At 52.3% G+C, this 24,711-nt stretch overlaps 1 protein-coding gene across 1 annotated transcript; it reads left to right on the top strand.

The window, feature by feature from the left end:
- Window positions 1–251: 251 nt before the first annotated feature.
- Window positions 252–11,164, top strand: Tob2 (transducer of ERBB2, 2). The gene is made up of 2 exons (XM_006980191.4): window positions 252–1,085; window positions 7,426–11,164. Exon 2 carries the CDS (start codon window positions 7,519–7,521, stop codon window positions 8,560–8,562), a length of 1,044 nt encoding a protein of 347 aa, XP_006980253.2. The 5' UTR covers window positions 252–1,085; window positions 7,426–7,518; the 3' UTR covers window positions 8,563–11,164.
- Window positions 11,165–24,711: the final 13,547 nt, after the last annotated feature.

Below are 24,711 nucleotides of genomic sequence, written 5' to 3'. Positions count from 1 at the left end.
CCTTCCCGTCAATTATTCCCGTACCCACCAGGAGGGCGACGCTAGTAAACTCTGGTTAGCCCTGGTTCAGATCCAGACCATTCTAGATCTGGCGTCGTGCCCCATCTCCCCAAATTTAGAACAGATCGAAACCGGGGAGTGCGAGCCACGGGGACCATCAGAACTGGAGAGTCGCGCCGTCATCGTCTCTGGGGACCGTGGGAGGTGGGGCCGGTGCGGGGCTGATTCGTGCGAGAGCCCTCGGGGGGGGGGGGGCCGGGTGACGCCAGCCCCTCCCCGCGACATCCACTGCATCCGAGACTGATCCCTGATGGCCTGCTGTGTCTCAGGCTCGTCCCTACCCTCCTCCCTGCGCTTGGTCTACACCGGTGAAAACCGTACGTGGAGAGTTCAGACTGCTTTGGAGCCTTAAGAAAAGAAATGGGGTGCGGAGGCGCTCAGAGGGACCATGAGGGCGAGCAGCCCCACTGACGACACGGCAGGGCGGGGTCTAGAGGATCCGCGACGAGAAGATCGCTACTACTCCACACGTGTTATCTGGGGAAACCAAACCACAACTGGCCTGCTAGGGAGGGAGGGGTTAAAGAAGCCACGGAAAGAAAAGTAGTCCCGGCCTCACGGAAGGAAAAATAGTCCCAGCCCCGCCCCGGCTGGGCGGAGGGACGCATCACTCAGGGGTGGGGAAAGCAGATCCATGCGCAGGGTTGCTGAGGGTGAAACTTTTCATTGACTTTGCTCACTTCGGGCCGGGGCGCGGGAAGGTGCTGGTGGTTCCTGGGGCTGAGCGTCGTCGGAGCTGAGCGGCCAGAAGGACAGGACTCGCCCGCCGGCCACATCCCGGGCCGGCCTCCATCCACCGCGTGACGGGTGCCATCCTCGGGCCCGCCATCCCCGCGCCGTCGCCGCCGCCGCCGACCTCGACCTCCAAGAACCGCGGAAAGAATCACATGAACTTGGTCCTCGTCTCCCCCTCAGCCCTCCACGACGTAGAAGGACACCGTGGCCCTCAGCCTCGAGGCGCCGGGGAGGCTGGGCGAGAGACCTCCGTCCCGCGGCCTGCAGAGCGCCCCGTCGCGGAGACCCGAGTGAGTGCGCGGGCGGACGGGCGGACGGGCGGGCGGGGGGCGCCCACACTGGTCCACTCCCCTGCCGCCTCCCTCTAGATCCGCCTCTGGGTCCCTCTCCCATCACTTTGATCCTGGGGTACCTAGTTCCGAAGGCGGCGCTCTCCTGGGCGGAGTGTGTTTCCTCCCTGACCTCCTTCCCCATTTCTCTAAGCCTCACCCACTAGGTTTTCCTTGTGCCCCCCCAAAGAAACCCAACTCCGGTCTGCGTTAAATAAATTAGGGGGAGGAAGGGGATTCGAGCCTTGTTGTTCTGCTGCTTCTCCCGTGTGAGGGAAATCGGGGCGGTGATGGTTAACACAGTTGGTCTCTGACTCTTTGGGACCTATGAGATGGAGAACACCCCCTTTTTGGTGACCGGGCCGGTTAGTGGAGACTGCCCTTGGGTCGCTTAACAATTTATTGCCGGTTGAGTTCTTTATATTCTTGTGTGGGCGGAAAAAAAGTACCCAAAGAGCCTATCGGGTAGTGTATTCTGTTTGATCGCTCCTGTTCCTGAACTTCCCCTTCTATCCAGGGAGGATGTACTGCGCCCTTGACCAAAATCTAAGGAGGGAAGAGGGGAATGGACAGACAGACAGTCTACAAAACGTCCCCCTCCTCTCTCCTGGGAGCAACCAGAACCTCCCAGAGCAGGCTGAAGGATCAGCAGGCAGGGTTTCCGATGCCACTTAAGTTCTTACCTTTTTTATTATTATTATTAACTCCTTTCTATCCACCCTACTCTGGGAGTGGGTTTCTCCTTGGTTTCCTGACAACAACAATTAAAAACCCTGTTGCTTGCTCGAGCGCCTGCCCCCATCCCTCACTTAAGCACTGGGGAAACAGCTGGTGTGGGAGGCAGGATTAAGGAGCTTTAACACCCTGCAGAGGAGGTTTACAGAGGATCTGGTCAGTCTGGTCCTAGGGTAGGCCCTGCCGTGGGAGGAGACCCGGGGAGCATGAGACCATACATGTGCAGGTTTCAGATGTACGGATTGTGCTTGCTTGTCTGGGAACCTTTTCCCACTTCCTTTACCTGGGTCCGGTTTCTTACAGCCTTGTATCAGAAGTGGGGTGAGGCTTGGATCCCAACAGGCCTTATTGTTGACGGGGCGCCTCCCCACAGCTTAACTAGGAAATTTCTTTGGCCGACGGGACTGGAGAATCGGATCCAATTCCTGCCATTCCCTTCCTGACGGTGGGGATGCTGGAGCCGAGCCTAGTGGGTATTAAGTGAGGAGGGCTCGTTTTTCTCCTGGAATACTACACTGTGCCTCCAGCTACCCTAGACAGCGACAGTCCATTCAGTGCAGGAGGCCGGAGCCAGGGGGCCGCCCCTATCCCAGCCCACCTGCTCCACCCAGGAAAAGCCCCCGTAGTCGCAGAGAGCTCCTTATTCAGGAGGCTCGGGAGGTCATGGAGGGAAAGAGGCGAGTTACTGGAGTCGAGCCCGAACACGGACGTGGGGAGAAAGGCTAGCCGGAGAGAGGCCTTCTGGGCACATTGATGCCAAACGTCTTCGGCGGTGGGAGGGGGAAGCGCCCCCTCGCCGCAGCGCGCATGTGCATCGGAAACTTTTCCTCGGCTTCGGACCCTTGGCCATTTCCTGGTGCCGAGCATGCGCGGTCTAGCCGGCCGGGTCCTCGCATAGTGCGCAGGGAAGTGTAGTGTGCTCGAAAAGTAGGTCACGAGTTCCTGCCCGCGCCGGGAGGCCCGAGGACTACGGCTCCCAGAGTGCCGAGCGCGGCGCCGCCTTGGGTGAGGCGAGCTTTCAGGTCCTGAGATCCCCAGAAAGCCCTGCCCTAGACAGGACTCTCGTGGTATGGCCTGGGTGGTCCGGGCTGTCAGACGGAGGTGGTGTCGGGGTCTAAGCCCGATGCACGTGTCCTGGAAGTCCTGCAACCTATATTGCCAGTTGGGGATGAGAACTGAGCACTGATCCCTGGGGAGCTGCCTGAGCCTGGTTCTCTGTCCACGGTGGCTGTTCTCCTCTGGACCGTGTTAAAAACGCTCCTCCACACACATTTACCTAAATCTTGGAGACTGATTCATTGTAGGATGTTGGGAATTTGAGATACCTGAATTGGGGGTGGGGGAGTGGAGATTCTCCACCCTTATTTTTCCCTTTCTAAAATGTGGATCCTTTTTTTTTTTTTTTTAAAGTCTTGTTTTGCATTCGTATTAGTTTCTCTGGAATCAGCGTTGATGAAACCTTTGTGTAGCTCCACGGCTCCTTTCGTGTTCTGTTTTGTCTTTCTCCCTAAACACTAAAATACACATCAGCACAAAGGATCAGAGTCCAGGTTGAACCCGTGGCTGAAGTAAAAGGGAAGGAGGAAAAAAGCATTGGGACAGAAAATTGTTTTCCATGTTGGTTGTGTGTATAATAGCACAGGCTGACCTTGAACTTCTGACTCTCCTGCCTCAGCCTTCTCTGCTGGAATTACAGGCACTGCACACCTTAGCTCACTTGCAACTCTTTAGTACATTGTCCAAATGAGGTTTTACTATTAAACACTCTGTTCTTGAGACAGTTTCTCCCCATATAGTCTTGACTAGCCTGTTACTTACTATGTAGGTAGACCAGGCTGGTCTTGAACTCACAGAGATCCACCTCTGCCTCCCAGCTGGCACCACACTAGGCTACTTAACCTCTCTCTTCCTCTCTCTCCCTCTCCCTCTCTCCCTCTCCCCCTCTCCCTCTCTCTTTTTTTTTTTTATTTTATTTTTCTTGTTACCTTTCTAGTGTTTTGTTGAAAAAGGTCTGAATCCTCTGCAGCTGCTCAACAAATCTGCTTGTTCCTTTTTTGAAGCGTAGTTATTTCTAAGCTTTCTAATCTCATCACACTTCCATAAATATTTTATATATAAGCGCTATAATGTGTCCATTGCTTCCTAAAAAAATAAACTCAGCCAAATGGTCACTCCTATCTTTAGCCGAAGACAGGCTAGGACCAGGACTTTAATCCTCTGCTCCGTAAGCTTCTTGAAGTCAAAATTAGAGTCTGAGCTGATAGAGCAGAGACGCTCTTTCTTTCTGGTCGCCTGGCCTGGCCTGGCCTCCGTTAAAGAGGCGAAGGAGCATTATGCTTCCTTGTTGGTGCCGCAGCAGCCCTGGGGATAAACTGGTGAGCAGCCTTAGCTGCTTAGGCTGCAAATACTGGTTCTCCAGGCGGGGACGATGACAGTGGTTCCGTGTGTCTCGGGGTGAGAGGCTCATTTCCCAATGACTTTGGCCTACATTTCCAGTGTTCCCATTTTGAGGCTGCACTGTTCAGGGGTTAGAACTTGGAAGACAATTACACAGCAAGATCTGAGGACATCTAGAAAGGTGTAGAAGCCCTTCTGGGGAGGGTAACTGAGAGAGAGGCACATTTTTAGAGGCTCCGCAGTGCTTGAAGAAAGTGTCGTGTTGACATTGAGTCTGTTTTACTTTCCAAAAAAACTCTTTGGAAACACCACCTTTACCTGTACGCCTCTTCTTGAGACCTGATGCCAACTTTCTTCACAGCTTTTTAGTCTCCTCATGTTGGACACCTTTAGTGGACCTCTATAGTCTTTTCAAACCTCCATTCTTTATTAACTTATTACTTTTTTTGTTGTTTTTGTTTTTGTTTTTCGAGACAGGGTTTCTCTGTGTAGCTTTGCGCCTTTTCCTGAAACTCACTTGGCAGCCCAGGCTGGCCTTGAACTCACAGAGATCCACCTGGCTCTGCCTCCCGAGTGCTGGGATTAAAGGCGTGTGCCACCACCGCCCGGCTACTTATTACTTTTAATTACACATAGATATGTGTATCTTTATGTGGGTATGTCCACGTAAGTGCAAGTACCTCAGGGGGCCAGAGGCATCAAATTCCCTGGAGCTAGAGTTACAGAGTGTTGTGAGCTGTCTGTCATGAGTACTAGGAGCCAAACTCAGGACCTCAGGAAGAGCAGCAAGTACTCTTAACTACTGAGCCATATCTCCAGCCTCTTGAACCTTTATTCTTAAACCTCCAACTCAGAAGGCACGAGTTGCTTGAACATAAGAGTTCTTGGTTTAGTTTAGCTGGCCTTGAACTCCTGTTTTCTTTGCTTCTACCTCTCAAGTGCTAAGTTTACAGGCTCACATCACCATGCCCAGCTCAAGCCCAGAAGTTCAAAGCCAGCATGAGCAACATAAAAACCTGTATCTCTGGCCTCCACTCACGACACACAAAAGAAAAGCCTGTGCTCCCATATGGGAGAAGGTCCACAGTATAATAACTAGCTTTGAGCGTTGCATCTGGTAACTCTGATCCTCATCAACTAAGCCCCTTATTCTTTTTTTTTTTTTTTAAACGGGTTCTTTCTACAGTAGCCCTGGCTGTCCTGGAACTTGTTCTGTAGACCAGGCTGGCCTCAAACTCAGAGATCTGCCTGCCTCTGCCTCCCAAATGCTGAGATAAAAGGCGTGTGACATCCCCTATTCTTTTAAATTATTCTTCTCTCTTTAAACTGAAAGGGACTCTAGAACCAATCTATCTTGGTCATGAGTAGATATCTGAAGAGACTAGCAGACCTGTTTGCAGGCCGGGCTACAGGGGAAATTGGGGTACCCTGAATGCTGAGCAGCAGCCCCCATCTGTTCCTCAGACCTGGACTGAGGATAACTAAATGGGGGACTTATGTGCTGCCATAGATGGACTCTGAGTACCTTCTCGGGTGTCCACCCCACAAGTCTTCTGAAGATTTGTTCTCTGCATGCCCCATAAGGGTCCTGGGTCCAAGCCTGAGAATTAACATGATAACCTGTCACAGTAAATGTTCAGAAAACTCAAGATTCTCAAACCTAGAGTTAGACTTCATTTGGGAACCAGAAAGAGCATGAATCAAAATCCAGCCCTGAGTCCCACACAGGACAGAAGACGCCCTTGGTGTGGGTCATTGGTCAGCCCTGTCTCTGCTGAGTTCAGCAGCAGTGTGGCCTTGTCCAAAGGTCTAGCTAGAGACATGCTCTGGCTTCCCCTTCCATAGAGAGGGCCTTTCCAGTTTAGTTTCTCCCCAAGCAGGAGTTCCTTTTGGGCTCCCAGGACCTCACAGATCACCTTCCTGAAACATGAGCCTTGCCCAGACCTAGGGAATAAAGCTTTTTGACCTCAGTGGGATCTGGCTATGAAAGAATCCCAAAATAACAATCTGAGTGTTTATCCTGGACTGCCTCCTCTGCGGGGTTCTCCAAACACTTGATAAATCTGATCTGGTGCCGAGGACAGGTGGTCAGACAGTCCTTGGGAGGCTGAGCGATGCTGGGTCCCCAGCTGGAAGCTGTAGAGTGATGGAAAATTTCTTCCCTCTGCCATCCTCCTCACTCTCAACCTTGCCAGAAACTGTGGAGATTCCCTCAGGCTGCACTGCTGCTTCTCTTAATGCCCTGGCCACCTCCGAGGTCCGCTTCCTGCACGTCCCCTAGGCGCCCCTGGTCCAACAGTTCCCTTGTGAGCTGACAGATTGTGCTTATGACAGATTTTGCCTTTTCCTGGAGGATCATGCCTTTGTCCCCGTTACTGAGCCCGGATGGAAATGCAAGCTCTGGTCACACTACCAAGTTCTTAAATTGGTTCTGTACACTCAGACTGAGCCCAAAGCTTGCACACCTCTGGGGTCCAGGGTGACAGATGGATGTGACTGGAGTCCAAGCCCGGGTGGAAAGTTGGCAGTGCGCCTTCATGTCCAGTGACCTGTATCTCGTTCAATTTAAGGAGGGCAGCTAACATTTTGAAAGTTAGGTCTTCAGCATTTGACAGTTTCGGGGCACAACTTGATGGAGACATGGCCGAGACAGCAAGGGCCTTCCTGCATCCAGCTGGATTGGGGGCCTAGTTTTAGTCCTTAGTTCTTTGATGTCATTTCGACAGTGTCCTGAATTCTCAAAATTGTAGAAAGCACAGCGCACTCCTATTTTAAGTGACTGCTAAGTACCTAGTATAGGGAGAGCTTTATCCTTGAACCCCAGGCTACTGATGAGGAAACCAAGGTTAGAAAAAAGGGATTTGTCCAAAGCCGGAGTGATCATGCATGTCTGTAACCCCAGCACTGGGAAACAGAGGCAGGCAGATCACTGCAAGTTCAAGGCTAGCCTGGTCTATTACATAGTGAGTTGTAGGCCAACCAGAGCTATATAGACTCAAAAAAGAAAGAAAGGAATGTACCACTGGATCTGTGTGGTCCAAAGCAGCTCGTGGTTTTCTGTCTGTGCTTGGTCACTGGTCACCACACTGGCCCGACTTGGGTAGTGTATGCTGGGTGCCTCTCTGCAGATGTACTCACCACAGTCCTCTCCTTCTTTCTCACTTCCCAGAACCCTCTGGATCCCAGGGTCACTCCTCCACTCCCGACATCGCTCTTGGCCTGTGCACGAGCCCTGTTCTGACTCTCTGCCTCAGAGAGGATCATGCAGCTGGAGATCAAAGTGGCCCTAAACTTCATCATCTCCTATTTATACAACAAGCTGCCCCGGCGCCGGGCAGACCTGTTTGGGGAGGAGCTAGAACGGCTTTTGAAAAAGAAGTATGAAGGCCACTGGTACCCTGAGAAGCCATTGAAGGGTTCCGGCTTCCGCTGTGTCCACATTGGGGAGACAGTAGACCCCGTGGTGGAGCTGGCTGCCAAGCGGAGTGGTCTGGCAGTGGAGGATGTGCGTGCCAATGTGCCCGAAGAGCTGAGTGTCTGGATTGACCCTTTTGAGGTGTCCTACCAGATTGGTGAGAAGGGAACTGTGAAAGTCCTGTACCTGGATGACAGCGAGGGGGGTGGTGCCCCAGAGCTGGACAAGGAGATCAAGAGCAGCTTCAACCCTGATGCCCAGGTGTTTGTGCCCATCGGCAGCCAGGACGGCTCCCTGTCCAGCTCTCCGTCTCCGTCCTTTGGCCAGTCGCCCAGCCCCACCTTCATCCCCCGGTCCGCCCAGCCTGTCACCTTCACCACTGCCTCCTTTGCTGCCACCAAGTTTGGCTCCACGAAGATGAAGAAGGGCGGCGGGGCGTCCGGTGGGGTGAGTGGGGCTGGCGGTGGGGCGGGTGGCCAGCAGCCACCACAGCAGCAGCCTCGCATGGCCCGCTCCCCCACAAACAACCTGCTGAAGCACAAGGGCCTCTCTTTGTCTATGCATTCACTGAACTTCATCACCGCCAGTCCGGCCTCCCAGTCTCAGCTCTCACCCAATGCCAAGGAGTTTGTGTACAATGGCGGCAGCGGCGGCTCGCCCAGCCTCTTCTTTGATGGGGCGGATGGCCAGGGCAACAGCACCTCGGCCCCTTTTGGGAGTAGTGGAGCTGGCACTTGCAACAGCAGCAGCTTTGACGTGTCTCAGGTGTTCGGAGGTGGCGCTAACAGCCTCTTCTTAGAGAAAACGCCCTTCGTCGAAGGCCTCAGCTACAACCTGAACGCCATGCAGTACCCCAGCCAGCCCTTCCAGCCTGTGGTGCTGGCCAACTGATGGTCTTCCTGTCTGCCAGGCCAGGAGCACCCACGACCACAGAACGGAGAAAGGAGAGGCCAAACAAAGGAGGAAAAGAAAACTGTACAAGAGATTCCAATCTTCTCATTCTCACATCTAGGAAAAAGATCCGCCGCCGCGGCACGGAGTAGGAGGGGCTCCCCAAGCGGAAGTCGTGTCTGGCTCCGCCCCTGACTATTTCCTGCCTGCCTCTGATTTCATTTGGTTGGTTTGGGGTTTGTAGTTTTTTCTTGTTGTTATATGTAGTTTTCTATATGACATCTTTAATTAGTGGTTTCCTGGGCTAAGAATGGTCCAGATGTGAGTTGCTGCCCCCTCTCGCCTTCATGCTCCTTTGGGATTGGTGTGTTCAGGCCCACAGGGAAAGAAGAGCAGCAGCTGGAACCAGACAGCCCCCGGAGCAGGGAGAGGCTGGCCCTGTGTCCGCGGCCTCACCTCCCCCTCAGTCTGGGTCACAGGGAGCTGCTGACTGGCCACTTGACACCCTCCCCCAAAGCTAATACCTGTGACTATAGGGAGGGTAGCACTTTTTTTTTCTAGTTGGAATCCTTCTCTTCTGTCCTGTGGCCTCATCCCTCACCCCCTCCTGGCCTGGACAAGATATACGTAGCCTCTTTCTCCAGTGCAGCGTTCCCTGAGCCGAGGTTAAGGTAGAGAACAGAGGTAGGGTAAGTGTATGTGTTTCTGTGTGTGCATTCATGCCTGTGAGTGTGGGTGGCTTGCTGTCGTGGTCTAAAGGAGTCCAAGCCACGTGGAACTTCCCTCTCCGGGTGTGATTCTGGGCTGCAACAAGTGCTTAGTTATGTGCAGGGCTGGGGGATGGGCCCAGGGTCGACTGTCCGTGTGTAAGGCTGTAGGACAGTGCATGTGGTGGGGTGACGCGTGGCCAAGCTAGGAAGCTCCAGGGAAGCACTGCATAAGGAACCGGTTTGCCAGACTGCAGAGGGAGCTGCACTTTCGTTTGTTTTTGACCAAAAAATAAAAATAAAAAAATCTCAGAAGGGCGGGAAGAAACCCAAACCTGATGCCTAAGAGGGGTCCCTAGACTTCAGCAACTCTGTTGTGTGACCTTAGCCCAGGGTAGGGACAGGGAGGGGATTGGGAGCCGCTGCCTGTGGTGGGCAGTACTGAGCCTTGAATAAGACTTTGTGATTTGGGGTTGTAGGTGTAAATGCATTTGCAGCGTCTGAGAACTTCTTGGTTCCGGTCTCTTGCCCTCACCTAGCACTACTTGACCTTGATGCTGTGAGCTGTGACCTGGGCAGACAAGAGAAGCCCTGCCCCACCCCCCTTCTCCCCAGGGACTCCCAGTGGGAACTGCTGTGGCAGTGAGTTCAGCCCAGACAGACACTGCCAACCCTCTCCTTGCGTTGGGCGCTAGCTCTACCTCCCCCCGCAGGGCAAGGCCCTGAGTTCTCAGCCCAGCACCATCTGTTCCCCAGTCTTCTCCAGCCTGCCCTTTCTGGGCCTCCTGTTCCTTCATCCTCGGCGCCCACACAGGTGACAGTCCCGGGTGAAGAACCTCTCTGGGACAAGCTGGGTGTTGCCTTACCCCCATTCCCAGCCCCTCCTCCACATGCACACTGGTACCACCTGCACCCAAGCCAGCTTGTTCCTCACACCGGGAGACTGGAGCCCAGCCCCTGTGTCTTTGGAAGTAGAAAGAAAAATGAGTGTTCAGGAACGTGACTTCTGCACTCGGCTCTCGGCCCAGTTCAGTGTCTCATCGCAAATCTAGGCATTTTTGCTTCAATTTTATTTTTTTTTTTTTAAGAAAAAAACAACTCTGCACTAATTTACCTGGTTTCGTAGAAAAACTTTTTTTTTATTTTTTACATTTTTTGGTGTCCGTTTGTATTGAATAATTTGCTACATTTGTAAAATGTAAGAGGTATATATAATATATGTATATTTCTAATGTAAGAAACATAATTTTTTTTCTTTTCAAGATTTTTTTCTTAAGAGGAGAGAAACCAATATTTTTTCAGGAAAAACAAACTTTAAAAAATAGGAACATAAAACCTTTTCCTCCCTTTCCCCATCCTCTCTATCCCTCTCACCCAGGAGCAAAACTGAAGGTGGATTATCTTGTTAAGAATACCAGCTGTCAAGCCAGGCGGTGGTGGCACACGCCTTTAATCCCAGCACTCGGGAGGCGGAGACAGGTGGATCTCTGAGTTCGAGGCCAGCCTGGTCTACAGAGCAAGATCCAGGAAAGACACCAAAAGTACACAGAGAAACCCTGTCTTGAAAAAACAAAAAAAAAAAAAAAAAAAAAGAATGTCAGCTGTCAGTCCAGAGTGCTGTCCTTTTCTTGATGCTGAAGCATCTCTCCCTAGGGGTGGGGACAGGCATTGAGGCAGCCATAGAGAGGAGCCCGGGAGCAGGGCGATGACCTTTTTTTCTCTAGTGAAGGAAGAATGCAATCAAGACATTTTGTATTCAGAACGTTGTGCAATATTTTGGAATGAGACATTGGTGTGTTTAGAGATTTAGTTTCAAAACAAAGATTGATCAAATCTGTACAGTTTATATTGTTCCAGATTTTTTTAAGTTTGTATTAAAAGCATGATATATAATAGCCTCCTGCTTACTCTTGGCTTGTTTTGTTTCTGGGGTCCCTTTGGAATAGAGAGATGGCCACTGCTGTGGGGCTCAGGAGACTGTTAGTCACCCTCACAGTGACTCCCCTCTGGGTAGACACAGTTGACCTCGTCTCCCTCTGGTGTGCCCACTCCCACAGTCCTCTTCCACACGGCACACTCTTCTCCTGGGTTAGGAGCTGCCATCTCCCACCCCTCCCTCCCCTGTCCCTCACCTGTATGGGGTCCGGCCAGGCTGGGAGGATTGTTCAGGAGCCACCTGTTCCTTGGAGGAAGAAGATATGAATGCCCCCACCCTGCTTGGATCTGGTATTTATGCCTCCCTCTCCTGTAGTGTGGGCCTTTCAAAACAGATTCTCTTCATCAGCCTAGCGCTTGGTTCGCAGTCAGGGCCGCCACCCCTCAGCCCCACCTCCGGCTGGGGTGCTTGCCTAAGTCAGGGGCTCAAAGGCAGCCACTTCCTTGTCCTTTCCTAACCTAGGGCACGCACATTACTACTGCCTGGGGCACCTGGGCGGGACTGGGCAGGGTGTCTGTGAAGGTTGTCATTGAATCATTTCATTCTCATGGCAGCCCGGTGGTAAAGCCATTTTATCTACTTTAGAGTTTAGAAGTGGGTTCCAAGTTAGGTTGCTTCCCTAAATTCACAAAATTAGTAAATGGTCAGCTGAGGTTTTGAGTCCTGTCCGACTCTGTTCATCAGCGGTGGGTAGCGTCGGGCCCTATGAAGGAGGAACCATGGCGCCTGCCTTTACAGGTGTGGCATCTCGTAGATAAAGACTATAACTGAGTACCAGGGAGGAAAAACTAGGGGCAAGGTGGGTAAGTTCTGTATAGATACACTTTGTAGACAAGCCAGTACAGCCCTCTCCACCCAAACATGAACTATAGCTAGAAAACTCAAAGCCAGCTTGGGGGGAGGGGGGGTGGTACATTCCTTTAATCCCAGCACTTGGGAGGCAGAGTTTATGGCCAGCCTGGTCTACGAAGTTCAGGACAGCCAGGGCTACACACAGAGAAAGAAAACTGAAGCCAAACATCCACTTCTGGACAGGGTCCCAGCAGCCCTGATGTCAAGTCCTCTCTGTTGGCCATTTTCTTTCCACAGAGCCTATGAGCAAAGGGAGGTCTTGGTCCACACAGAGCCATTCACAGAGGTCCTGACAGAAGGCTAGCCTATCTCTATGCCCCGTGTCCAGGTTGCCTGTCAACAGGGGGCCCAGGACAGGGTTGAGATGGCATCTCAGCCATTCACTATTTATACTACTGTAAACACAGGTCCTGACTCAGCAGGTACCACGATCTCAATCCCAACACATACTTGGACATGAAGGGTCTGGGCAATGCATCCTCACACATTCAGACCTCCATTTAGTCCCAAACCGCTCAGTGGCTCTGAAGAGGTGTGAGGGAGATCTAGAGGACCGAGGGGAGCTGCCTGGGGCCCTTCCTGCAACAAAGGGGTAGAAAGAATTTTCTGGGGCCAGGGAGAGATGACTCAGAGGGTAAGGTCACTTGCTACCAAGCTTATTTATAAAAAAAAATAAAAATAAAAAATATTCTGGTAGACTCAAAGGGTCCTTCCCAAAAGGACTCATTTGTGCATGGGATTCTGGGACTCCAGGCAGCAGAGCAGTGTCAGGGCGTATAAGCACAAGGCTCTGGGAGAACACAGACCACCGACGGCTTCCTGGAAATAGTGAAGAGAGTACAAGTTAGCTACAGAAGAGAAAGGGGAGCCTCCAGGGAACCTGTCTGGAAGAGTAAACCCTGCCCCTCCACACAGGTTCCAGGCCCACCCTGCCACGTGCCAGCTGGGAACCCTTGAACAGACCACTCCGCTGCCTCTCTGCCTCATTCCCTCCTCTCTTAAGATGGGGCTACTAATTACACCTCCTCGGGAAGATGAAATGATGGGGGGGGGGGCGGAATGCTGAGCACACTGGCTGGTCTGGATCAAACAAGGCAAGTATCATTTTCATCATGGCTTTATTGTCCATCCTCAAAGGCTCCGGCCAGCCCCGTCCAGTTACACCTCCCGACATCAGCAAACAGGCCGAAACCCAAGCTGGGTGGAAAAGGAAACTTCTTGGAGCAGAGCTTGAGTTGCTTCTGCCCGCCCTTTGCCTAGATGGGAGGCTGCTTGTCTCAGCAAGAGGTGAACTGGTGAAGCTCTACTCTTCTCCTGGGACCGGCCTCTTGCCTCAGGATAGGAGGAGCCTTTGACGCGTGTCCCTGAAACCTCCTGGGAGTTTCTCCCTGGAGAGGCGGGTAGAGAAATAGGGGTGACTCACAGTGAACCCTGCTCCCTTGTCATGGCCTGCCTGAGTCAGTGTCCTTAGGCCACAGGATGACACTTGGTGTCCTCTACTTCTCCCTGTGAGTGTGTCAACATAGAGAGGTGCACCCCCTCCTCCTTGCCCTGAACCGGATCAGTCTGGCCAAGTCTTGTCAGGCAGGGCCCAGCCAGAAAGTCCCCAGCCCCTAGGCAATCTGACTTTGAATTTAGGGAGCTTCATTGCCAGCAAGAGAACTAGGTTCTAGGTCCTCAAAGCTGCCAATTCGCTGTGTGACCTTGAAATTCTCTTGACATCCACCCCATTCGAACTATAAGCAACAGTAGGCCCGAGCCCCTCTTTAGCTAGGCCATTTGAGGTGTTCCTGGCCAGCGCCATTCCCTGCTCTGGTGAGGCACCTATGACACCATTCCTGGGTAGGAAGGGTGACATGATGGGCGAGTTCCGAGGCAGGACCACGGGACAGCTAAGACACCCTCCACACACAAGACCTCACCAAACTACTCCCAGGCTAGAGTAGAACTAGGGAAGGCCAGAAAGGAGGAAAGGCCTGGCCTGTAGCCTGGATCTCTGGGTTCTTCTAGCTCTGCTCTAACCTAATCCACTCTATTCCACACACAACATTCAACATTCAACATGGAGCCAGGAATGTAGTTCAGTGGTAGAGCACTTGCCTAACCTAGCATGCCTAACAAAAAACACAGAGCCTCCATAAGGGCTGACACTTTTTTGTTGTTATTTTTCCGGAGCTAATGACCAAACCCAGGGCCTTGTGCTTGCTAGGCAAGCGCTTTACCACTGAGCTAAATCCCCAACCCTAGGGCTGACACTTTTTTAGGCAGGAGGAAAACAGGGGATAAATAGAAGACAAAATTCCTGTCTCTTTAAGTGAGGTTCTCCGTACTACAAACAAAGAAATATGGAGACGTGACTCAACTGGGAGAGTGGGAGAGTGCTTGCCTAACATTCATGAAGCCCTGGGTTCCATCCCTAGCACTGATAAACTGGGTGAAGTGGAGCCAGCCTCTAATCCCAGTACTTGGGAGCTGGAGTTTAAGATCATCCTTAGGCCGGGCGGTGGTGGTGCACGCCTTTAATCCCAGCACTCGGGAGGCAGAGGCAGGCGGATCTCTGTGAGTTCGAGGCCAGCCTGGTCTACAGAGCGAGATCCAGGAAAGGCGCAAAGCTACACAGAGAAACCCTGTCTCGAAAAACCCTGAGCAGATCCACACCAGAAGAAAGCTTAGGGAGCAATGAATGCCGAGAGGAGGCTTCCGTGTGGGAGCCCATCCCTCACCCCCATATTTCCCCTAGAGTACTCTTGAGTAGGAGCAGCAGGAAATACTAGATAGAAGGATAGTGGGGGGAGAAACAGATAGGAAATAGAGGATAGCCTCAAGAGAGTCTGAATCCTAATCCATCGGGCCTCGACTGTCTCTGCCCTAGCGTATTTAAAGACATGCCAAGGGGTGGAGCAAAAGGCCTCCCCCCAGCACAGCCAAGTGCAGACCATCTCAGACACCTGCACTCAGGCCCACGGTCCAATCATCCTCTCTATGCAGATCTGCTGGGTAAAGCCATGAGGAAACCCGAATGGGCTCCAACACTTCTGCCCAGCCCTGGCAGGCTTTTCAGAGGGTGGAAGGGTGGATAGAAGCCAGTAGGGGAGGAACTAGGGCCAGCTCATGTGCCAGGTACCACAGTGGAACCTGGTGAGATCCCTTGGACTTGAGGGGACCCCGAGGGGTTGGTGGTGAAGCCAGAGGAAGACCAAAACTCAAGGTTAGGTGGTGGCGCACGCCTTTAATCCCAGCACTGGGGAGGCAGAGGCAGGCAGATTTCTGAGTCCGAGGCCAGCCTGGTCTACACAGAGAAACCCTGTCTTGAAAAATCAAAAGAAAAAGAAAGACTCAAGGTTAGAGAAAGCAAAGTCATGAGCATAGCAAGTGTGGATGACTCCACACAAATGTAGAAATGTGAAACTTTAAAAGAAAGCCCAAGTAATGGCACCTGCCACCAGCCTGACAATTTTGAACCCTGGGACCTACATGGTAGAAGGAAAGAACCCAGCAAGTCGTCCTTGATCCCACAAGTGTGCTGTAGTGTACGTGCGCCTACCCTGCCCCACACAATGTAAATCAACAGATGTAACTTAAAAAAATTAAGAAAATAGGGAAGTCAGGTGTGGTGGCACACACATGCCTCCTGCAGCTCTCAGGAGTCAGGAGCAGGAATGTGAAAAGTTCAAGGCTAGCCTGGTCTACATGGCCAGTTCCAGGCCAGCCAGGACTATACACTGAGACCCTTTCTCAAAGAAACAAGCAAACAAATAAAACACAGAGGCGAGCTATGTTACCATCATGTGTTTACCAAATGATATATTTCATGTCTGTGTACTTCCCATGAGAAGCAGGACGCCGGGGGGGTGGGGGGGGTGGGGGGGGGTGCACGCCTTTAATCCCAGCACCCGGGAGGCAGAGCCAGGCGGATCTCTGTGAGTTCGAGGCCAGCCTGGTCTAAAGATCGAGATCCAGGTCAGGCACCAAAACTACACAGAGAAACCCTGTCTCGAAAAACCAAAAAACAACAAATAAATAAGTAGATAGATAGATAGATAGATAGATAGATAGATAGATAGATAGATAGATAGATAAAAAGAACTCCAAAGTGGAAACATCTTACTGTCCTTGCGTGGCTGAACAGATTGTGTAGTACATCCGTGCTAGGGACTATTGTTCCGTGATTAAAAAATATTGAACCGCTGATGACATGGGACAACATGGGTGAATCTCAAAATAAAAATGCAGGATGTCAGCTGGACTGAAGAGGGAAGAATGTATACTGTTTGGTTCCACTCAGAGAAAATGACAGAAAATGTCAACTAATCTAAAAGCAGCAGATTAGTGGATCCCTGAGGATGGGGCAGGGACAGCCATGAAGGGGAGGTAAAAAGGGACCAGGAAACCCTGACAGTTAACACACAGATCTTTTTACTCTGGTTGTGGGTGGTGAGGGATTCATGGCTATTGTCAAAATGTGTACACCCCTGCAATCCCAGCACTTAGGAAGTGGTATAGCAAAAGGACCTCAGTTCAAGGCCCCCCCCCAGGCTACATGCTGAGTTTGAGGCCAGCCTGGATTACAGGAGATGGTGTCTCCAAAAACAAACAAAAAACAATAATGAAGTTACAAATATAAGTATGGGTAACAAATGTCCTGACGGCCATGTCCCTCAGCCCCCATCCTGCTTGACACTGTGGGATCAGTTTATGCTGTGTGGCTTTGCATAAAGCTGGCTCTCTCTGCATTCAACTTTCTTATCTTTCAGGGGAGAGACAAGACCACACCCATCTCACAGGGCACAGGGCCCCACAAACACAGTTGGGTCTCTGTCTAAGAGGGCCTCTCACCTTGAATCAGCTGGCTGGCTGATTGTAAGGCAGAAAAACAGGCATGTCAGCATCCGGCCAGCTTGTCCTGAGAGGTACCCAGGGAGCCTGTCCCGTGGGACTTGTCAGAGGTTGGCCTCTAGGCAAAGGACATGAGCAGGGCACCCCTCTTAGGGAAGGCTGGAAGCAAGGTAGGCAGAGAACTAGCTGAACCTCAGTCTCTGGGAGGGCAGCATTGGCCTCCTGTTCATGTCAGGGCTGGGGACAAGGCCAGGTTGGCCCAAGGCCCAGAGGGGCGGGCCAGCTCAGCACCATGGGTCTCGGAGGTAGGGAGCCTGCTGGGACCTCTCTCTGGACACAATGTCCTAGACGGCTTCACAGCTTGGCTGACTGACAGGGAACAGTGGCTGGCAGAGGGTATGGGCAGCTGGCCGACTGGGTGGGGGGCAGCCAGCCTGAGCAAAGGGCTTGTTCTTACAACCTGTCCTGCCGCCTTGGCCAAGGAGAGAGCCAGCTCTTTGGAGGAAGGAGCTTGACACCCTGCAGGGACCTCAGCAATTCCTCTCTACCTGGTATCTCTGTTTCCCTGTATCACTGACTGCTACCATTTGAGCAAAATTCTTTAAGAGCAGAACCCCCAGCCGGGCGGCGGTGGTGGTGGTGGTGCATGCCTTTAGTTTCAGCACTTGGGAGGCCGGGACAGGTGGATCTCTGGAGTTAGAGGCCAGCCTGGTCTACAGAGTGAGTTCCAGGACAGCCAGGACTGTTTCACAGAGAAACCCTGTCTCGAAAAAGAAAAAAAAAAAAAAAGCAGACCCCCCAAAATGCTGACCTGGATTGCTCACCTGACTTCCTTCCTAGCCCTGTGACTTGATGAAGTGACAGCCCCTTTAAAACTCCGCCCTTTTAAGTTTTGAGACAGGGTCTCACTCTGCAGCCTCGGCTGGCCTTGAAGTCACAGAGTTCCTCCTGCCTCTGCCTCGTGAGTGCTGGGTTTAAAGGTGTGCGCCACCACACGTGGCTCTGCAATAGAGCTCTTTAGCTGAACCGTGGCATCTGCTTCTTTCAGGGGTGAGTACCAAGCAGGCCTTGAGATGGGGACTCTCACCCAGAAGGCACTTAATGGAATAAGCTTCACTATTGTGACCACCTTAATAAGCAGGAACTTTATGTGCATTGTTGAAAACGCCATAGTCAGCTCTTCCCTCTCATTTTATATGTGAGGGACTCACAGGAGACAGTAGAGGAAAAGGTGCCTTCTCTCTACTAGCCACCCCTGTGGGCCAAGAGGACAGGCCAGCTGAGTGGCCCCTAGAGGGTTCTCGAAGCCGGGGCTGGATCAGCGAAGGGCTAAGGGGCTCCTTGGGACACAATGGATGACCCCAGATGCCTGGCCTCATTATGGACATGGTTGGCAGAGTCCCAGGCCCATGAGCCAAGTACTCAGGAAGGCTGGGCTGGGGGGTGGGGTTGGGGGCAGAGGGTTATAGGCATTCCTTCACTCATTCAGCAAACATTGACTGAAGGACATAGAGTGGAGCTGGAGCCGTGTCCTGAACACGGCAGTGTCACTTACAAAGTTACAGCTTGTCAAGAGAATGACTGCCAGTTTCTCCAGCCTTTTTTTTAAAGATTTTTTTTTTAATTTATGTGTTAAACTGTGTGTGTACATGTGGATTTATGCATGTGTGTACAGAGGCCAGAAAAGGGTGTTGGGTCCCCTGGAGCTGAAGTTATATGCGGTTGTGAGCTGTCTGATATGGGCCCTGGGAATGGACTTGGGTCCTCTGTGAGAGTACCAAGCACTTGGAACTGCTGAGCCACCTCTCCAGCTCCCCTGAAAAAGTTCTGTATTTCCTTCTCTAGTGCTGGGCTACAACCCAGAGGCTATGATAAGAAAATGCAAACCAGGATGTCCCATGGAGTTCCTTCATTCCTTGGTTTCCTCAACTATAAAAGGACACCATGCTGCCCCTCCCTCCCCTTTGTCATTGGAGGTAAGATGAGCCAAAGCCCTGGCTCACATTCCAGGGTATTGAGTGGAGCAGGACAATGGTTCTCATCCTGTGGGTAAACCAGGCTTCGGAGAGAGAAGGAGAAGGTGACTGTCTCCACTTTGCAAATGAGTCAAAGCTGCCAGAGGAGGCCCAGATGTCTCCCCATCCTAGAAAAAAATCACTCTTATTAGGTGATTAAGACAAGTGGTGGAGCCGTCTGGGACTGCTTCAGTTCTGAGGCCAGTCTGGGCTGCTCGGTGAGTCCCAGAGAACCTTTCATCCTCCCAGCAATCGGGAGACTGGGGCAGGTGGATCTTTGCCACTTACAGATAGGCCTGGTCTTTGTTGTAAATACCAGGCCAGCCAGAGTTGTAGTGTGTGTGTGTGTGTGTGTGTGTGTGTGTGTGTGTGTGTGTGTACACACACGCACGCACGCACGCACGCACGCGCTTCAGACAAACAAGTTGGCACAGACAGTGGTCCACTAGGTGTCCCGTGCCTGGTGGTCAACTGGCACTGGACAACTGGACATGGACTCCAGCTTCACCTGTGGCCGAGCCAAGAGACAAGTAGGACCACAGACTCCCTGAGCAGAGACCAAGGTCCACAAGGAGTTGACTGCCCCAGGTACTCAGGGCGGGGTTCTCGCCCTGTACTATGCCAGGTTCTCTGAGAGAACATCAAGGGCCATTAAGTAAGCTCCCCAGTCACTGGCTATATTCACCAGGTGACAAGGCTTTTTTTTTTTTTTTCCCTTACTATGTCAGAAGGAAAGGCCATTTTGTAGATAGGCATACTGAGACTCAGAGGCACAACTGGCCCAAGGTCACCGAGAAGAGGCAAGGCCCAGGCACCTGCATGCTTCCCTGACCAGGTGGGGTGGCCGTGGAAGGAAAACTTCCTGAGCAGGAGACCTCCCCCAGAGCAAGAGAAGCCGCGGTCCCAAGTGGGGCTGGGCTGTTCACTCTGCGGTCATAGGCAGCCATGCCCGTAAGCAGTGGGAGTGCCCAGCTTGAGCTAGCCCTCAGTTTCCCTGTGGGCAGTAAGGGGAGGCTGGGCTCCATGAGGCTCCCCTCCCACCCCCCCACCCACCCCCGCCCCGCAGAGCGCACAGGAGGAAGAAGGAAAGGAAGGTTATGTAAGGCGAGTCGAGGGCCGGGCAGGCGGGGACGTCCTCCTATGAATAGCCTGCTGTTCCCTGCGCGTGACTGCACGGCCCCCACGGCGCCCGCCGTGCTGGCCTCCGCGTCCCGGGCCTGGGGAGGGAGGAGTGAGCCGGGATGCAGGGAGGGAGTAGGAGAGTTGGGATGCGGGGGGGAGGAGGAGGAGCTGGTGTGCCAGGAGTACCTGCTTGCTGGAGCCCCACTCGCCCCCCGCTGTCCGGGGCGGCGGTTCAGTTCCTGCAGCCGGCTGGCGCTGACTTCGTCATCCGCCTTGGCGATGTTTACGCGGGGCCCCGCTGGCCAGAACTGATTCTGCAGGTGCCGGGGCTGGTACAGCCCCTCACTCCTGAGAAAGGACGAAGGGGCACAAGGCCGCTGCGGATCGCCCTTTGCATTACCTCTCCCGATCAGGACATCGTCCTCCACTTCGCTGTTGCCCCAGGGAGGCGTCCCTAAAGCAGGGCTACAGTCACTGGGAGGCTGCTCAACATTGCTGGATCCAGGTTTCCACACCAGGGCCCCCTGCACTTATGCACGGGTCACCTTAGCAATAACTGAACCTCTGCATCCCCAGGGTTTAATTGGATTTTGCTTCACTTTCCGACAGAGTCACTATGTATCCCTGGCTGGCTTCTAAACTCAGAGGGGTGGTCTGCCTCTACCTCCCCAGTGCCAGGCCCCTCCCCAGGGTTTCTAAGGTTTGGAACCAAGCTGGGTAAGTAGGAGGGGCAGACCCGGACTGAGGCCTGCATTGATTTCATGAGCTGGGTGAAAAGTCGGGACAGACAGGACTTGATGGCCTCCCTGGAGGATCAATGGGGCCAACCACGTAGGAACTTGACCTCAAGTGTCCCCACCCTCTGTTCCCCATCCTCTTAATGCCCTTAAGAGATACAGCCAACCCCAGCCTCTATAAACCCTAAGGCGTGGACTTTGCTCACACTTCCCCATTTTACAGGGTTTGGATTAGGACATGAGACATGGACAAAGGCCGTTCTAGAATGGGACAGACTCAAGACCCAATTTAATTCCCTTACCCAGGCATTTGTTAGACACTGGGGTTGGAGAGATGAATAAAAATGAAGGTCCAAGCCCGGCCGGCGGCGGTGGTGGCGAGAGGCAGAGGCAGGCAGATTTCTGTGAGTTCGAGGCCGGCCAGGGCTACACAGTGAAACCCTGTCCTGTAAAAACAAACAACAAACAGTTTGGACGGTGGTGGTGTGCACACCTTTAATTCCAGCACTTCGGAGGCAAAGGCTGGTGTTTCTCTGTGAGTTCGAGGCCAGCCTAGTCTACAAAGCCAGTTCCAGGACAGCCAAACTCTGTCTCGAAAAATAAAAAACAAAACAAAAAAGGTCCAATAATTACAAACATGCTGGCCCACAAAGAGAAAGACGGCAACCACAGCCATCATCATGATTGTTGTCTGATGGTGTAGAGGTGGCTCACTCAGCACTGGAAGGTTCCTAGGCAGAGACAGGTGGGGTCAATCCACACAGCCGGAACAGCTTGTTCAACTGCTCAGAGGCCCGAAATAGCAATCACTTTGGGGATCTGGGAGCACCTGGGTGAGGCTGAGGCTGACAGGTTGCAGATTCAAGAGAGAGAAGGCTGCCCCAAGGAGAATCTTGGCCAGGAGAAGGGTTGAATTTTGTTCTGTGCACAGCAGGGGGAAGAAGGGAAGAGGGAAAGATAAGCCCCAGCTTCCCTCCCACCCCAAACTCCATCTTAGCTGTGGAGCTGGTTCCTTCAACAGCTACTGAACTAGGGAGGCCGGGTCCATCCTAGCTGGGCATGATGTGCTTGGGTGTCTGGCTTGGAACAGGCCTCTGTGTCCACCTTGGGTCATCTATAAAATGATAGTACTTGGCCGGGTGGTGGTGGCACACGCCTTTAATCCCAGCATGCGAGAGGCAGAGCCAGGCAGATCTCTGTGAGTTCGAGGACAGCCTGGGCTACAGAGTGAGTTCCAGGAAAGGTGCAAAGCTACACAGAGAAACCCTGTCTCGGAAAAAAAAAAAAAGACAGTTCTACTCCCTACCTGGTCCCTCCTGGTGCTGAGAGTGTGGAGCAGGGTGTGGAGCAGAGGATAGCTCCATCAAACCAGAGTTTGCATTTGCTCTCCTGGCCTCCCCATAGCCCTCCACCGAGATGGGAAGGGAGCTGTCTGCCAAACAGTGCTCCTCCCATCCACGCCCAAGCCCACTTCCAGGATCACAAATACTAAGCCAACACTGTTTCCTTGTGTCCAGAGACCCCCAAATCTCTCAAAGTGGGGTCCCAGGGACAACCTCCCTGGTCCTCATTTTTTCAGATGCAGAATGGAATCTGTGAGGAATGTGACCGATGACCCCTTTTGTCCCTAGATAGGTGCTCACTGCAGACATAGCTTCCCCAGGACAAAAAGGAGTAGATTAGGAGCCCCCTGCCCCTCCCCCTGCCATGTCCCCTCTGCTATTCCCAGCCTCTGCCAGGGACATCCTGTGCCCCTGTGATGTCACTAGGCCCTGGGAGCCCAGGCTGTAGCTGACAGGATGTATTTTTAAACTCTCGAGCCTTGGCCAGCTCCCTACCCTCCACTCAGCTTACCCCACCTCCCACTCCCTGTTCTGTTTCCCATATCTGAAATTAGTCCTTACGCCCCTCCCTGGGAGGCATCCTTCAGGCTTTTTTTCCCCCCTTGATTATTTATTTATTGTGTTTTATTTTATTTTTATATATTATTTTATTTTATAATTAATTTGATTTTACATATCAGCCACGGATTCCCCTGTCCTCCCTCCTCCCACCCCCCAGCCTTCCTCCCCAATGCACCCCCCATTCCCACCTCCTCCAAGGCAAGGCTCCCCTGGAGAGTCAGCTCAGCCTGGGAGATTCAGTTGAGGCCGGTCCATGTGGTGGCCCTTCAGGCTTTTGAGAGGCCAATGGGGAACTCAGGCCAGTGCTAAGTGTTTATGGTCAGGACAGAATCCAGGCCTGCCCAGGGAAACAGATAAGTCTCTGGAGAAGGAGCTGCTTTCACCTCTGGGTGACCCTAAAACCTGAAGAGTACAGGGGGTTCATGATCTCATGTCCAGGGCTAACATTCACCGAGTGGACTCCCTATACAACTGAAAGTCCTGGCTGGGTCTAAGCTGGGTTTGATTTTCTTTTTTCTTTCTTTTTGTCATTTCGAGACAGGGTTTCTTTGTGCAACAGTCCTGGCTGTCCTGGGACTTTCTTTGTAGACCAGGCTAGCCTCGAACTCAAGAGATCCACTTGCTTCTGCCTCCAGAGTGCTGGGATCAAAGGCGTGCGCCACCATGCCTGACTAGAATCTCTGTCTCCTAACAGTTCAGTTTAGAATGGCAAGAGAGCGAGACATAGGCTCTGGACCTGGACAGACAGAGTTTGAATCCTGCCCATGGCATTTCTCAGCTGTCCTGCTTTGGGCAGATAACCTCAGCTCTCTATGCCTGTTTGCTCACTTGTACAATGGGGTTAACAGATGTAATTCCTGAGAACACTGGGAAAGATTGCTTGGGAACACACTTGAAAAGCACCCAGCGTAAGGCCTGACATCTAGGAGTGTCCAGCCAGTATCAACATGGTCATCCCTCTTATAAACACTGCTGGGAATCTTTAAAGGTCTAGCCATGAATCTTAGGACTCCACCATGGTCCTTGTCCCAGGGCTCATATGTCCAGAGGTCCAGGGAGGGATGAGGGAGAAGGCAGCTCTGACAGGGCCTCCCGGAGAAGAAAGTCCGTGACACACACACACACACACACACACACCCGAGACCGGAGTTGTCAGAGCACCCCTGGCCAGAGTTACAGGCAATTGTGCAGTGCCTGATATGGATGCTGGGAACCAAACGCAGATTTTTTTTTTTTGTTTTTTTGTTTTATCGAGACAGGGTTTCTCTGTGTAGCTTTGCGCCTTTCCTGGAGCTCACTTGGTAGCCCAGGCTGGCCTCGAACTTACAGAGATCCGCCTGGCTCTGCCTCCCGAGTGCTGGGATTAAAGACTTGCGCCACCACTGCCCGGCCCAAACTCAGATCTTCTGCAAGAGCAGTTTGTGCTTTTAGCCACTGAGCCATTTCTCTAGCACCCAATTCTGTTTTCTCATCTGTAAAATGGGCATTAAGGTCCTTTAAAAGGAGGTTGGGCTGGGTGGCGGCGGTGTACGCCTTTAATCCCAGCACTCAGCAGGCAGAGCCAGATCTCTGTGTGTTTGAGGCCAGCCTGGTCTACAGAGTGAGATCCAGGACAGGCACCAAAACTACACAGAGAAACAACAACAACAACAACAACAAAAAGCCTTGAGTTCAGTCTCCAGCACACACACACACACACACACACACACACACACACACACACACACACACCTTAAAGGGTTGTTCTGAGAATGAAATAGTTATATACAAATCATCACTTACACACAAATGTCCAATGAATGCTCAGTAATTCAGCCAGCCTGACTTTGAGCTTAGGATAGTTACTCCCCCAACTTTTCCATCCCCTCCCTCTCCCCGACCTCTGCCAACAGGTCCTAAGCCTCCATGTCTAGGGGGTCAGGGTTGGGAATCAGATGCTAAGCTCACTTAGGAGGAAAACCCTGCAAGGGTCTGAATGTAAATGCAAATATCATGCAAATAAGGAATAACTGTGGCAAGAAGGAGAGAGATTATCCACCT

Source organism: Peromyscus maniculatus, chromosome 20, assembly GCF_049852395.1.
Source record: "Peromyscus maniculatus bairdii isolate BWxNUB_F1_BW_parent chromosome 20, HU_Pman_BW_mat_3.1, whole genome shotgun sequence".
In the NCBI taxonomy this organism is placed as follows: domain Eukaryota; kingdom Metazoa; phylum Chordata; class Mammalia; order Rodentia; family Cricetidae; genus Peromyscus; species Peromyscus maniculatus.
This window is presented reverse-complemented; position numbering and strand designations above follow the sequence as displayed.